Source organism: Sapajus apella, unplaced genomic scaffold, assembly GCF_009761245.1.
Source record: "Sapajus apella isolate SASKATOON/1434 unplaced genomic scaffold, GSC_monkey_1.0 scaffold22, whole genome shotgun sequence".
Lineage (NCBI taxonomy): Eukaryota > Metazoa > Chordata > Mammalia > Primates > Cebidae > Sapajus > Sapajus apella.
The window spans coordinates 9346917-9363195 of NW_022436962.1; the positions used below are offsets into that span (position 1 = coordinate 9346917).

Consider the following 16279-nt stretch of genomic DNA (forward strand, 5'->3'; position numbering starts at 1 on the left):
ACAGTGAGTTGCTGTACTCATTGGTTTCAGTTAGCTAATCGTCTGTTCAGCATTTTTGCATCTATATTTTTACGTAAAATAAACCCCTCATTTCCTTTTTGTCGTTTAGGTGGCTTTGGAATCGCCTAGTCAAGGGGAAATGCCCTCATATTTTTAAATGTATAAACTTAATGCCACCATTTTCCCCCCCGCAAAGACTCACACTAAACACTTCACTGGTTTTGCCTCCCATCAGGTGTATCTCCCCTTAACCTCTTAATATATTCACCTCTTCCTCCCCAGAAAAGTTTTATCATGAACTTAACTCCCTCCAAAGACGACAAAGTGTACCCTGTGACAATGTCACATTGAAAAGATCACGAACTGGCTTTGGGTTGTTCACACAAGGATTCAAATTCCTGCTTCATCTCTTAATAGTTGGGTGAACTGTGTCAGTTACTTTATTTATCCTAGCCTCAGGACTAACATGAAATGAGCATAATATATGCCTTGCGCATGATTTTGAAACGTGTATAAATTACCTGGTGAAATATTTAGCACCTAATAGTTGCTCAGCAATTGATAATTCTATTAAGTCTGGAAGTGATTTTTTTTCAGCTCAAGCTGTTAAATGTCCTCAATCACTAACCAACAATTTAGAAATCCAAAAAGTTATGAAGATTAAGAATTTTCATAACTTACATGGTGGCAAAACATGACCTAAATATGAGGCTTTTTACGGTCTTAGTGTGAAAATTCCTAAGTTCATTAGAGCTATAAAAGTGTTTATAGGAGTTCTACCCTAAACTAGCAATGGTACATTACTACTATACAGTACATGCATCCTGTTACCTTTGGGAATTCCCAGTTTTCCAAAAAATTTAAAAACACATATGGGTCCAATGATTTCAAACTAGGAATGTGGACTTCTAATACATTCTTTGTAGAATCAAATACCGTAAATACAAATAGTAAAAAGGAGAACGGCTAAAATTTATGCAGTCTCAATCCAGCCTTGCTATTATCTCTACACTTTAACTCCTTGGGTTTACAGTCATCACTAGTAGAAGGAACTGGACTTCTTATTGTTTTTTTAATTTAGTGCTTTTAATTTCCTCTCTCGGCCTGGGGAACACAGCAAAACCCTGCCTACAAAAAATTAACCAGATGTGGTGGGCCACAACTTTAGTCCCAGCTACTGGAAAGACTGAGGTGGGAGGACCACCTGAGTATGAAATGTAGAGGATGCAGTGAGCCTGTGATCGCACCACTGAACTCCCACCTGGGTGACAGTGAAGAAAAATTCTGTTCAAAAAAAGGAACTCTGAAAATTATTTTAAATGCTGAGTTGAGCAAAAATGCTCATCTTAAACATTTTGGCTGTTTTTCCTATAATGTTTTATATAGAGTGCTAAAAACGCATATAGAATGAATATCCACCATCGAAGAGATATAAAATAAAAAAAACTTGACCATCTTCACACTGAATACTAGGCAAGAAAGACTGGTACCATGGAAAAAATGCTAGTTTTGTGTTCAGATCTGGGTTCAAACCTTAGCTCTGCTATTACAGTTCTATAACAGTAACATATTCTTTAAGCTTGTCATGTTATATGGTGATTAAAAAAAAACATTTTAAACATTGTATTGTAATTTTCAGATAATTAATTACATGTATGTTGAGCAAAAGTGAGTATTTTTCTTATATTAACTTCCTGGCCAGGCGCGGTGGCTCACACCTATAATCCCAGCACTTTGAGAGGCCAAGGTAGGTGGATCACTTGAGGTCAGGAGTTCAAGACCAGCCTGGCCAACATGGTGAAACCCTGTCTCCACTAAAAATACAAAAATTAGCTGGGTGTGGTGGTGGGTGCCTGTAATCCCAGCTACTCAGGAGGCTGAGGCAGGAGAATCACTTGAACCCGGCAGGTGGAGGTTGCAGTGAGCTGAGATCACGCCATTGCAGTCCAGGCTGGGGGACAAGAGGGAAACCCCATCTCAAATAAATAAATAAATAAATTTGTAAATTAAATTATGTAAGGTATCTTTGATGGCTTATCTTTGAAGGAATGTCTTTTTAGAGGAAAGTGACATGTAATTAAAAAAAAGCATAGATCCAAGGTTAACACTCTCTCACACTCACACACACACACACACACACACACACACACACACAGAGAATAAGAGCATGAGCCAGTCTCATCTACAACCATATTAAACTTGTGTCTTCGTGTACACATTTGATAACAAATTTTGAACTTGAACTTTCAAGTTTTAGGTTTTCCCTTTTCAAGTTTCTGGGACTTCTTGAAACAAATTGTTTTGGGGGAGAGAATATTAATTTTTAGAATCAAGGCATGGCCCAAACAATTCTCTTTGAAAAGAAAGCAAACTGGAATCTTGGGAAAGCTGTTCTCAACATTACTTATAAACATGACAAACAATAAAATAAATTTTATAACCACTTGTAAGTGCTTATGTTTTCACATCTAAATTTTCAATGGTAAGGTTCCTGATAATCTCAAGTGTTAAACAAAAGACAAGGTATCAAATACACTTAGGTTACAAAGAGAAGCAAAAAGATTAATTTGAGCAATCTGAATCACTTTCAGTAAGGGAGGAGACTCTCTGGAGAGTGTAACAAAGCTGTATTTCAAGAAATCTGGTTTCTAGTCTGGGCAAGTCACTAAATCTGAGCTTTCTTTCTCACCTCTTACAAGTAATGGCATTTTTCTTCCTTCCTCACAAAGTTGACTCATGAAAGCACTTTGAAAAGTTAAAAATGTTATACACTATGTTCTTTAATCAGCATTAACTTTAATATTGATTGGGCAGAAGGTACAGTCATCATGAGGGTGGGGACAAGCAGAAATGGAATTGGGAAATCTAGGTTCTCCGCCCCACGTTTGCACCTGCTAGTGTGTGACGCAAGGCACCTCACTTATTCAGGTCCCCGTTAAACTAGCTTTAATAAAGTGAGTTTGCCTAAACCTCTTCCTAGCTCCAAGACTGTCATTTTAAGCTATTAATTTGAATCCAAGGTCTAAAATGTTTGAGCTCTCATTTAGAAGGCAGCCGCTGTAAAGGGTAAAGACAGCAATCTTGCATGAACAAAGTTACTTAAACATAACGTGCTAGACACAGGTCTATCTAAAATCATGCAGTAGCCAACAGGCCCACCATACCCTTCATTTGGAAATTGATGTTAAGGTGCCATTAGTACATTTCCAAATGCTCTTAAAATGTTTAGGTTTATATTAAAATAAAAACGAATACTTACGGTAAAAAGAGAACCAGAAAAACTGCAAAATTATACAAAGGCCTAAGGGCAGAAATACCCCAAGAGAAGACAGAGTGACAATATTTTCTAACTTGTGCTTTTTTGTTGTTTTTAAAACAAGGCTGTTCTGAAATCAGGTCAACGTCTATCACATTTTTTTTTGTTTATGTTAAATGCACTAAGGTAATATAGATTCTTCAATTACACTTTGAAACAACAGTATTTCCCTAAGTCAGGATTTTATTGCAAAATTTAACAAACCACCAAACTCAAGTTTAATTATTTCTGCTTTATTATTGGTCATGAATAAGGACTTACTTTAAAAAATAATTACAAAGAGAATTTACGACTAAAATATATCCAGTAACCAATTTGCTCTGAAATTAGTAATTTGAAAATGGCAAAAAAAAACACAGAAAAATAAAAACCCCCACAACATATAAACATCGCTCTTCAATTAGGGGCAATAAACAAGGTCAAAATTATTTTAAACAACACACTAAGAAAAAAGTTGTCCAAAAATCCCAATGCCTGCAAAAACACTGATAGAATGTGCTATATATATATATATCTCCCCACATGGTAATATTAAAAATCCAAGTTTCCAGTAAAAATGTTCTGTTCACGTTCCAATACCTAAATCTGGAAAAACAAATTCAGGCAGATGAGATAAGAAAGTCACTACAATAAAATAAGATCAAAACTTAGTGAACTAAAGTTTAAAAGGTGGAGAAAAATAACCTAATTTGACCACACACTAATTACTTCCAGAAGACAAAAGATTCATTCCACATAAATCTTTATTTTATTGTCCATTTTACCTGATCCTAAAGAAAACATTCCATTAAGTTGATGGGATAAATCCGTCAAGTTTTATGCCAAAAAAAGTTATGCATACTATACTCTGAAAGAGCTATCCACACTCCTTGCCAAAAGGCCAGCATACTTTTCATAGTAGATATAGTGAGTTACCACGGATACTGGTTGAAGCTGCAGCAGCTCTTTCTCCGCATTCCCACCCCGTGTGTAGGAGTACGCAGTCCCATACCACCACCAGCTGGAGGATGATCTAGTCTGGAGACAGCACAGTGTAGAACAAAACCCTTTCCAGGGTCCCAAACCTCTCTTTAGAACTCTAATTAAAGATACTTCCATTTCCCACACAACTTGGAATGAAAGGGAAGCAACAACTGTTAAAACATTTAAAAACTAAGCCTTTATCTATTTATTTAGAAAACACACTATGCAAAGAAGCCAATTCCTTACATTAAAAGTAATATTTATTTGCAACAGCTCTCCTTTTTAAGGCCTCAACAGATTGGACTAAACCACACCCCTCCATAAATGGCACATTCCATACAATAGCCTGGAGGATGGCACAGGACGATTCCACCGACCACTGGGGGGAACAGCAAACTTGTTGAAATTTCGAGAATGAAGTCTGATGGTTACCCGAACCTAGCCCTTTTAATACTAAAGTCACTCGGGGACGAGAGGTTACAGAAATATCCCGAGACGCGTACGCGGGTGAGAGTGGAACGAGAACCACACGGGATTTGGGCCGTGCTGTTAACCCGCACCTCCCTGAATACTGACATTCCCCCAAGGAAGGACATTTCTAGTCCGAGAGAAAGAGCGAACTTTGGGGTTAACTCTCTCAAAACTCTGAGGTGGGGAGTGAGGCAGCAGCCCATTATTTTCCAGGATCCAGTCCCGAACTCTCACTTTTGCCCGGGGGGAGTAAAAACGGGTCCCGCCCACGCTCGGCCCGATCCGGGAGGCGGGGCCTGCAGCGACCCGAAGTACTGACTCGCGGCCCGGTGGCAGTGCTGCCCCTCCCCTTTTGCTTGGAACACCCCCGTCCGCTAGAGAAATAGGGCTCAGGGCCCCCACCCCCGCGCCAGTCGCGGGAGGAAGGGGCATTACGGGTACCTCCGCCCCTCCTCGTTGAAGGCGGGGAGTGGAGCTCCAGTCCGCCCGCCTCCCCGCGCTGGCTCCGAGGGGACGGCCCCGAGGAGGTGGGGCCTCTTGGGGGCGCTGACTTCACACCCCTCCCCCTCCGGCCGCTGGCGGTTCAGGGACGCCCCGCCCGCTCCAGTGCGACGGGTGGGGGAGGCAACTGAGCAGACCGGAGCCCTGCAGCGGCGCGGGGCGGGGAGGGGCGCGCGCAGAGGCGCGCAGCCGCCACCCCCGCGCGCCAGCAGAGCCCCCCACGCTCCAGGGTGCGCGCGGGCCCCGACAGGGAGGAGGCCGCGCGTGGCACCAGGGATGGACGACTCTAGCTTTCTGTACCCCACTCTTTCACCACTCGCCCCCAGCCCCCTCCAACCCGCTCCAGGCCTCAGACTCCGCACTGACCTGACAGGCCGCGACATGTTCGCTGTCGAAACAGGACCGAGTCGAGAAGCCAAAGACCAGGACCCCCCCCACCCCGCGCGCTCGGCGCCCCACCCCCCCCGAACTTCAGCCGATGGGACCGCTGCCGCCGAACCCCGAGCTGCAGGCTTCTCAAACTCCGCTGCTCTTTGGTTCAGGGCCCCTGGAACAGACGAGCCCCCCGCTCCCCCGTCTCTTCAAAATGGATGAATCAAACCAGCCGAAAATGCGCCAAAGCCGCCGTGCAACCAAACCCACTAGCGTTTGTGCGCTCCTCCCCAACACGCCCGCTCATTGGCGACTTCTGCCAGATGCGCCCAGATCATTAGCCCGTTTGAATCATCACGTCTCCCAGGCCCCGCCCTGCTCTCTGATAGGCTCCACCTTCACCGTGAGGTCCTGTTAGTCAAGATGTTCTGAGAGCGCACGGCCGCAAAACAAAAATGGTCGCTGCTTAGCCCGCCCCCTGGCTTCCACTCCAGAGTTGCAGATTCGTCTTGGGCCGTATCTTAGAAAGTCTAGAAAAAAAGATTTACATAGGGTTCAGCGTTGGTCAGTGTTAGTTTAATAGTGTTTCATCTCGTCTGCCTTGATCACCTAGAAAATCCTCTAATAGCAAAACCCGTGGGATGGACAGCAGATTCGTCACTAAGGGGCTGCTACAGAATTGGAGGGAAATTCCTTAGGTTCAAAAAATTTGACCTTAAACCTACAAGCCCCTTACCGTGGCTTCAGCATTAAACCTCAGGACCGAACTAGGCTGCTGGAGTAGAGAGGCAGGATCATAATCAAGGAATATCTTCATCCCCAATTTCCACTCTCCATTCTGGACCTTGAAATCCACTTCAGGGTCATTAAAGTCCCAGTCTCGTACATTACTATTTTTAAAAAAGGTGTGCAGTAACTAAAAACATGAGCTCTGGGTCCACAAGGTATTTCAGTTGGAATCCCAGGTCCACTACTTTAATAGTCGTATAACTTTCCTTCTCTGTGCCTCAGTTTTCTCATCTGTAAAATGGGAACCAATGGTACCTAACGGCATAGGCTTATTAGTATTAAATGAGTTGATATATCTATCAAAAGCCTTTAGGATAGTCTCTGGCTCACAGTAAGTGCTATGTAACTGTTAAATTCAAGTTTTAAAAGATGATTCCATTCCTGGGTAGAGATGGGTGGAGCTGGCTCAAAACCCTTTCAATTCTATTGATTTATTCCTGTACTTTGAAAAGCAAAACCAAACAAAGACTCTTTCAGGTCATATAACTGAAAATAAGGCACATCATTTCATTTAAATCCGTGAACATTTGTTGAATGCCTGACACTGTCAAGGCAGAGCTCAGGATCTCTGTGGTAATGGCTAAGGCTGAGCCTGCCATGGAAAATAGACATCAGTCCCTGCCACAGTCAGAATCTTAATAACCCACTGAAGATACACTTCCCAAACAACAACAAAAAACCGCACCACATCTGCCTTCTGAAAGTCTCCCTTTGTAAAATCTGGCTTCTCGAAAAGAAGAGAATAGAACAGTCCATTAGTGAAGCATTAAACAAATTAATATATTTTGTCTCTTCCATGTCATTCCACCCTCTGCCTGCCTTATTTTTATTTTTAATTTTTACTTTTTTGAGATGGAGTCTCATTCACTGTGCTGCCCAGGCTAGATTGCAGTGTCGCGATCTCTGCTCACTGAAACTTCCACCTCTCGAGTTCAAGGGATTCTTCTGCCTCAGCCTCCCAAGTAGCTGGGATTACAGATGTGTACTACCATGCCCAACTAATTTTTGTATTTTCTATGGAGACAGGATTTCACCATGTTGGCCAGGCTTGTCTCGAACTCTTGACTTCAACTGATCGGCCCACCTCGGCCTCCCAAAGTGCTGAGATTAAAGGTGTGACCCACAACACTCGCCCCCAATTTTTTAATCGTGGTTTAAAAAAAATACATGACAGGCCGGGCGCGGTGGCTCAAGCCTGTAATCCCAGCACTTTGGGAGGCTGAGGCGGGTGGATCACGAGGTCAAGAGATCGAGACCATCCTGGTCAACATGGTGAAACCCCATCTCTACTAAAAATACAAAACATTAGCTGGGCATGGTGGCGCGTGCCTGTAATCTCAGCTACTCAGGAGGTTGAGGCAGGAGAATTGCCTGAACCCAGGAGGCGGAGGTTGCGGTGAGCCGAGATCACACCATTGCACTCCAGCCTGGGTAACAAGAGTGAAACTCCGTCTCAAAAAAAAAAAAAAAAATACATAGCATATATGTACCATTTTAGCTGTCTGTAAGTGTGCAGTCATGTGCATTAACATATTCACATTGTATGCAACCATCACCACCATTCAACACCAGAACTTTGTCATTTTCTCAAACTGAAACTCTGTACCCATTAAACACTAACTCCCCACTCTTCCCCATTCCCCACAGTCCCTGGCAACCACCATTTTACTTTCTGTATGAACCTGACTGTTCTAGGAAACTCAGGTTGGCGGAATCATACAGTATTTGTCCTTTTGTGATTGGCTCATTTCACTTAGCATAATGTCATCCAGGTTTATCCATGTTGTAGCAAGTGTCAAAATTTCCTTTCTCTTAAAGGCTGAATAATATTCCATTGTATGTATACATCACATTTTATTTATCCATTCATCCATCAATGGGCACTTGTTACTTCCACCTTATGGCTATTGTGAATGGTGCTGCAGGCAAGTGGGGGTACAAATATGTTTGAGTACCTGCTTTCCTTCCTGGATATATACCCAGAAAGGGAATTGCTAGATCATATGGTGATTCTGCTTAATTTTTTGAGGAATTGCCATAAAGATTCCCCGTCAGCTGTATCATTTTACACTCCTACCAGCAATGCACAAGTGTCCCAATTTCCCCATGTCCTTGCCAACTTTTTTTTTGTAATAGCCATCCTAATGAGAGTCCCTATATATATATATACACACATATACATATATATATACACACATATACATATATATGTACACACATATACATATATGTGTGTATATATATACACACATATACATATATATGTGTGTATATATATACACGCATATATTTTTTTTTTTACAGAGTCTAGCTCTGTCACTCAGTCTGGAGTGCAGTGGCATGATCTCAGCTCACTGCAGCCTCCACCTCCCGGATTCAAGCAATTCTTCTGCCTCAGCCTCCAGATTAGCTGGGATTACAGGCATGCACCACCACACCCAGCTAATTTTTGTATTTTTAGTAGAGACAGGGTTTCACCATATTGGCCAGGGTGGTCTTGAACTCTTGACCTCAAGTGATCCACCCACCTCAGCCTCCCAAAGTGATGAGATTACAGGCATGAGCCACTACACCCAGCTCCATGCATGTGTTGGCTAAGTTTATTATCATACCTTCTATTGTCAGAATGCCAGGGCAGAAACGTGGGTAGCAGAGTGATCGCCAAGTAGCTTTTCTGGGGGCTCTTTTATTAGGACAAATTGTTATTATTTGAGTAAATACTATTATTTGCTATTGTGGGATGAGGAAGAGGAATTCTTGTTACTCATTGATTAGGTGGTGAACAGAAATGGCCATAGTCAACAAGTGCAGGCAGGTGGAAATTTCAGAATAGGTCTTCAGGGCATTGGCCTGATAGCGTAGTGCAAGGCCAATATACAAATGGCCACTGAATGAAGACTCTCCCCCTTCCAAGGCCAGGCCCATATTCTACCTCTCTGTTCACGGCAGCTTCAGCTAATATCTTCCTTCCATTTGCTCATTTATTCACTTAGTATTTCAACCAACACCGTCTCTCAGGGAGGAAACAACTAAAGACTTGAACTTCCAGTTTACTTTTTAGTGGATAAGTACAGAACTATGGCCAGTAGTGTCAAAAGAACGTGAAATGCAGTCTCCAAGGTCAGTTCCCTCTAACCTGTCCCCCAGTAACCTGCCCTGTGTACCTGTCTTATCCACAATCAATTTGCTAGAAACTGAAGAAAGACACTGATCATAGGCTAGGTAAGGTTTTAGAAGCACTATCTGATAACACTGAAGGGACAATATGTGTCATGAAACTAGGAGAAACTATGAAAACAGAAAAGCCTCAAGAGAAAGAAAAGGCGGAGTGATTCCTTTTCCCTGGAAATGGTATCTTATGAGCTTTTAAACCCAGTGCTCAATTTCCCGCTATTTTAGTTTTGTTTTGAGAAGTACCATTTTCCTTCTCTTTCATATATGTTAGACAGTAAGAACTGGCAGTGCTGAGACGGAAGACTGATGAGTCTTCCATATACCCAACAAAAACATTTTTCCATCGAGGGTTATGTTGTAGCAGCTGGGAGCTTCAGAAAAATCTTCCAGCACTTTGTGCTGGGCACTTCCAGTACTGGGAACTCATGAAAGTCAACCAACCAGGTCTAAAGACAGACACTGCTTCCACTCACCACAGGACCAAAGGGTACCCCTCTTTGGAGATGCTGCCAGGAAGTTAAAGCTTCTCTAAGTCTTTCTTTCTTTCTTTTTTTTAATTTGTAATTTTTAAACTTCTGCCTCCAACCTGCTGGCTCTCTCTGTACCACCATTCTAGAATACGGGATGGGATAGAAGAACTGTATTAGGTTAGTCTCTCTACAACCCCAGAGGCTGAGTAGCCTGCTTGGAGATAGGTCCATGATTAAAAAGGATATTTTCCCTTGTCTTCATTTTCTCCAGTGTGTATTTCTTTGATCCAGATTCCCAGCTTCCTCTCTATTTTGAATATTAAGACCTAAGCTTAGGTGAATTCGCACCACTAGACAATAAAGATGTACAACTAAATTGAAGAAAAATGCCACAAGACTAACTTACTGTTTTGCTGGACACCAATAAAATCCATAGAAAGCTTGCCTTTGTAACATTGAGGGAGATACAGCTTTATCTGTGTAAACCACTGTCAAATATTGTGAGGTGGGCACTGCTGAAAAGGGAGGCCCCGAGGTAGAATAAAAAGAGCACTGAACTTGTAATCAAGATTGTCTGTCTCCGAGCTCTGTAATTAACTACCCAGGTGACCTTTAGCAAATTTCAAACTCCCTGTGCCTCAGCTCCTTCATCTGTGTAATGGGGCTAATTATACTTGTCCTTATCTACTTCACAAGGTTAGCATAACAAGAAAAAAAAATGGGCTCATTTGTGAAAGTAGTTTGTAGACTGTGAAGCACTGTGAGAGGTAGAATGGGATCACATTCTCTTCACTCAAGGAAAAACCCTAATTCCAACAGCTGATTTACTCCTCCAACAGAACACAACCATCCCTGAATACTGGAAACGGTTAAAATCTGCTCACAGCTTCCAGATGGAGAAAAGGTGCAGTGATGAGGAGTGATGACCATCAGCTTGCACAACTGCGAGGCACTTTCTCTTTCGTAGAGAGAGACAATGACATTCTCTACCTCCTAACTATTCCTAGGAGAATTAATCTATTCCAACCATGACCAAGTGGGCATGATTTCACTAACTAGTGCCAGCTTTCTGCCTGTGTGTTCCAGCTCAGTACCCCTAACCCTAACACATATTTCCACTTGGATGTCCACAAGCTCAATTTATATACGTCAAAAATAACATCTTTCCTACCCACTTTATTTTCCTGACTCCATTCCTGTCCTCTGTATCATTTTCCCCTGTCGGTTTTATTGAGGTATAATTGACAAATAAAAATTGTATATATTTAAGTTGTACATCATGTTTTGATACATTATGAAATGATTATCACAGTCAAGCTAATTAACATGTCCATGGCCTCACAGTTACCTTTTTTTGGTGTAGTGAGAATACTTAAGATCTATTCTCCTGGCTGGGCATGGTGGCTCATGCCTGTAATCCCAGCACTTTGGGAGACTGGGGTGGGCAGATCACCTGAGGTCAGTAGTTCCAGACCAGCCTGACCAACATGATGAAAACTCATCTCTACTAAAAATACAAAAATTACCCAAGTGTGGTGGCAGGTGCCTGTCATCCCAGCTACTTGGGAGGCTGAGGCAGGAGAATTGCTTGAACCCAGGAGGCAGAGGTTGCGGTGAGCCGAGATCTCACCATTGCACTTCAGCATGGGGGACAAGAGCAAGACTTTGTCTCAAAAAAAAAAAATCGACTCTCCTAGCCAATTTCAAGTATATAAAAAATATTAAGTATAGTCATCATATTGTACATTAGGTCTCTAAAACTTGTTCATCTTATACCTGCAAGTTTGTGCCCTTTCACCATCATCTCTCCATCGTCCCCACCCTCTGACCCCTGGTAACCACCCTCTATACTCTCTCTCTTTTCTTTCTCTCCTTTTTTTTTTATTGTATTTTAGGTTTTGGGGTACATGTGAAGAACATGCAAGATTGTTGCATAGGTACACACATGGCAGTGTGATGTGCTGCCTTCCCCCCCATCACCTATATCTGGCATTTCTCCCCATGCTATCCCTCCCCAACTCCCCACCCCCTGCTGTCTCTCCCCTATTTCCCCCCGACAGACCCCAGTGTGTGATGCTCCCCTCCCGGTGTCCAAGTGTTCTCATTGTTCAACATTCACATATGAGTGAGATCATGCGGTGTTTGATTTTCTGTTCTTCTGCCAGTTTGCTGAGAATGATGGTTTCCAGGTTCATCCATGTCCCTACAAAGGACCCAAACTCATCGTTTTTGATGGCTGCATAGTATTCCATGGTGTATATGTGCCACATTTTCCCTGTCCAGTCTATCATCGATGGGCATTTGGGTTGGTTCCAGGTCTTTGCTATTGTGAACAGTGCTGCAATGAACATTCGTGTGCATGTGTCCTTATAGTAGAATGATTTATAATCTTTTGGATATATACCCAGTAATGGGATTGCTGGGTCAAATGGAATTTCTATTTCTAGGTCCTTGAGGAATCGCCACACTGTCTTCCACAATGGTTGACCTAATTTACACTCCCACCAACAGTGTAAAAGTGTTCCTATTTCTCCACATCCTCTCCAGCATCTCTTGTCTCCAGATTTTTTAGTGATCACCATTCTAACTGGCGTGAGATGGTATCTCAATGTAGTTTTGATTTGCATTTCTCTAATGACCAGTGATGATGAGCATTTTTTCATATGTTTGTTGGCCTCATGTATGTCCTCTTTGGTAAGGGTCTGTTTATGTCCTTTGCCCATTTTTGAATGGGCTTGTTTGTTTTTTTCTTGTAAGTCTGTTTTAGTTCTTTGCAGATTCTGGATATCAGCCCTTTGTCAGATGGTAGATTGGAAAAATTTTTTCCCATTCTGTTGGTTGCCGATTCATTCTAATGACTGTTTCTTTTGCTATGCAGAAGCTGTGGAGTTTGATTAGGTCCCATTTGTCTATTTTGGCTTTTGTTGGCAATGCTTTAGGTGTTTTAGTCATGAAGTCCTTGCCTATGCCTATGTCCTGAATGGTTTTGCCTAGGTTTTCTTCTAGGGTTTTTATGGTGTTAGGTCTTATGTTTAAGTCTTTAATCCATCTGGAGTTAATTTTAGTGTAAGGTGTCAGGAAGGGGTCCAGTTTCTGCTTTCTGCACATGGCTAGCCAGTTTTCCCAACACCATTTATTAAACAGGGACTCCTTTCCCCATTGCTTGTTTTTGTCAGGTTTGTCAAAGATCGGATGGTTGTAGATGTGTGGTGTTGCCTCCGAGGCCTCTGTTCTGTTTTTTCTCTTTTTTTGAGACAAAGTTTCACTCTTGTTGTCCAGGCTGGAGTACAATGGCTCCATCTTGGCCCGCTGCAACCTCCACCTCCCGGGTTCAAGTGATTCTCCTGCCTCAGCTTCCCGACTAGCTGGGATTGCAGGCATGTACCACCTCTTCTGGCTAATTTTGTGTTTTTAGTAGAGACAGGGTTTCTCTGTGTTGGCCAGGCTGGTCTTGAACTCTCGACCTCAGGCGATCCTCCCGCCTTGGCCTCCCAAAGTGCTAGGATTACAGGTGTGAGCCACCGTGCCTGGCCTCTACTCTGTTTTACCATGAGATCCACTTTTCTGAGATTCTACCCACTGGATAAATGAGATCATGCAGTATTTGTCTTCCTATGCCTGGCTTATTTCTCTTAGTATAATGTCTTCCAGGTTTACACATGTTTTGCAAATGGCAGAATTTCCTTTAAGGCTGAATAATACTCTGTTGTGTGTATGCATGTATACACACACAAACACATGACATTTTCTTTATCCATTCACCCACTGATAATCTGATTCCATATTGTGGCTATTGCAAATAATGCTGTGATGAACATAGGCGTGCAGATACCTCTTTGAGATACTGATTTCATTTTCTTTAGATATATATCCAGAAGTGGGACTGCTGGATCATATGGTAGTTCTAATTTTAAATTTTTTGAGGAACCTTTATTCTGCTCTCCACAATGGGGCTGTACAAATTTATATTCTCACTAACAATGTATAAGGGTTCCTTTTTTTCCACATCCTCACCAACATTTACCTTTTTTTTTTTTTTGAGACAGAGTCTTGCTCTGTTGCCAGGCTGGAGTGCAACTGCGTAATCTCAACTCACTGTAACCTCCACCTCCCGGGTTCAAGCAATTCTCCTGCCTCAGCCTCTGGTCAGGCTGGTCTTGAACTCCTGACCTCAGATGATCCACCCACCTTGGCCTCCCAGAGTGCTGGGATTACAGGCGTGAGCCACTGCACCCGGCTCATTGTGGTTTTGATTTGCATTTCCCTGATGCCCAGTGATGCTGAGCACCTTTTCATATACCTATTGGCTGTTTGTGGGGCATTTGTATGTCTTCTTTAGAAAAATGTCTATTCAGGGCCTTTGTCCATTTTTTATTTGGGTTATTTGGGTTTTTGTTTTTCATGTTTTTTTTTGTTTTGTTTTGTTTTTGCCATTGAGTTGTATGAGTTCCTTATATATTTTGGATATTAATGCCTTACTGAATACATGGTTTGCAAATATTTTCTCCCATTCTGTAGGCGGCCTTTTCATTTTGTAGATTGTTTTCTTTGCTGTGTGTTATCATCTTCCTCTTAGCTACCTGAGTTCAAATCTTGGTACTACTGACTCCACCCCATGCCTCACTGTTAGTCTTCAATGTGGAAACCTTCTTCGAAGCATTTCTCAGATTCATTTTTCACTTGCCATTTACGTTGTCACCATTCATGCTTAAACTACTATAACAGTCTTTCTTCTCTCCTTTTTCTGTAATCTGTAGTAGATACAACAGACAATATCACCTTCCTAAATCAAGGTACTCATATCATGCTCATACTCAGATTTTCAGTAAGTCCATACAACTTCCACAATAAAGGCTAAACTGTACTAGCATTTAAGCTACCACCAGGGAGATTTCTCAAGCGCAAATCTAATACTACTCTACTTAAAATACCTCCACAGGCCAGGCACCATGGCTCATGCCTGTAATCCCAGCACTTTGGGAGGCTAAGGCAAGCACCTCACTTGAGGTTAGGAGTTTGAGAACAGCCTAACTAACATGGTAAACCCCCATCTCTATTAAAAATAATAATAATAAAAAATTGGCTGGGCATGGTGGTGTGTGCCTGTAATCCCAGCTACTCGGGAGGCTGAGACATAAGAATCGAATCAGATTGAAAGCCCTGGAAGTGGAGGTTGCAGTGAGCTGAGATGGTGCCCCTGCACTCCACCCTGGACACAGAATGAGACTCCGTCTCAATAAAAAATAAATAAAATAAAATAAAATCCCTCCATGAACTGGGGAAAACATTTGCAATATGTGTGACAAAAGGTTAATGTTCATAATATAAAAAGAGCTTCTTAAAAGTCACAAGAAAGACAAAATGAAAACAGACATAGGATACAAATAGATGACTCATGCAATAAAAATGACTAATACATTTAAAAATATGATCACTTGTAACAAAAAACAAATTAAAAATTTTTTTCTAGCATGCACACTGGAGGATTAGAAAAGGTAAATTATTTTAAGAAAATTTTAAAAATATTTCATTTCTTAGATTGGTAAGGGTTGAAAACTGTCTTGTTAAGGATATGTTGAAACTGGCCTCTCAGAGGTGGGAGTTTATATCAAAGTGCATATACTCTGACTCATTTCTAGGAGTTCCTAAAGAAGTTTCACATAAATTTTTAAATATATAAATGTTAGTTTGCAATACCTTTTATATTAGAGGTAAAAGGAATACCCCAAATATCCATCAATAGATAACTGGCAAAGGCCAGGTACAGTGGCTCATGCCTATAATCCCAGCACTTTGGGAGGCTGAGGGAGGTGAAACACCTGAGGTAAGGAGTTCGAGACCAGCCTGGCAAACACAGTGAAACCCTGTCTCTACTAAAAATACAAAAAGTCAGGCATGGTGGCAGGTGCCTGTAATGGGGGCCAGCTACTCGGGGGGCTGAGGCAGGAGAATTGCTTCAACCCAGGAGGCGGAGGTTGCAGTGAGCTGGGATTGCATCACTGGACTCCAGCCTGGGCAACAGAGCAAGCCTCTGTCTCAAAAAAATAAAAATAAAAAAGATAACTGTCAACATAAATTATTAATATATCCACATAGTCCTATGCAACAATGAAAAGGAATGAGCTAGAACTGTATGTTCTTACATGGGAAGATAGCCAAGATACGTTAAAAAGAATAACACTTCACTTGACTAGCCTTAAAAAAAAAAATTAAAAAAAAAAAA

General features: G+C 42.0%; 1 protein-coding gene across 2 annotated transcripts in view; it reads right to left on the reverse strand.

The window, feature by feature from the left end:
- Positions 1-5932, reverse strand: part of NUCKS1 (nuclear casein kinase and cyclin dependent kinase substrate 1) — a 40652-nt gene extending 34720 nt beyond the window's left edge. For both annotated transcript variants that reach the window (XM_032288979.1, XM_032288980.1), the window contains exon 1: positions 5618-5932. In XM_032288979.1, coding sequence (XP_032144870.1) covers positions 5618-5634 — 17 coding nt within the window. In that variant the 5' untranslated portion in view covers positions 5635-5932. The remainder of the gene's footprint in view (positions 1-5617) is intronic.
- Between the last annotated feature and the right edge of the window lie 10347 nt (positions 5933-16279).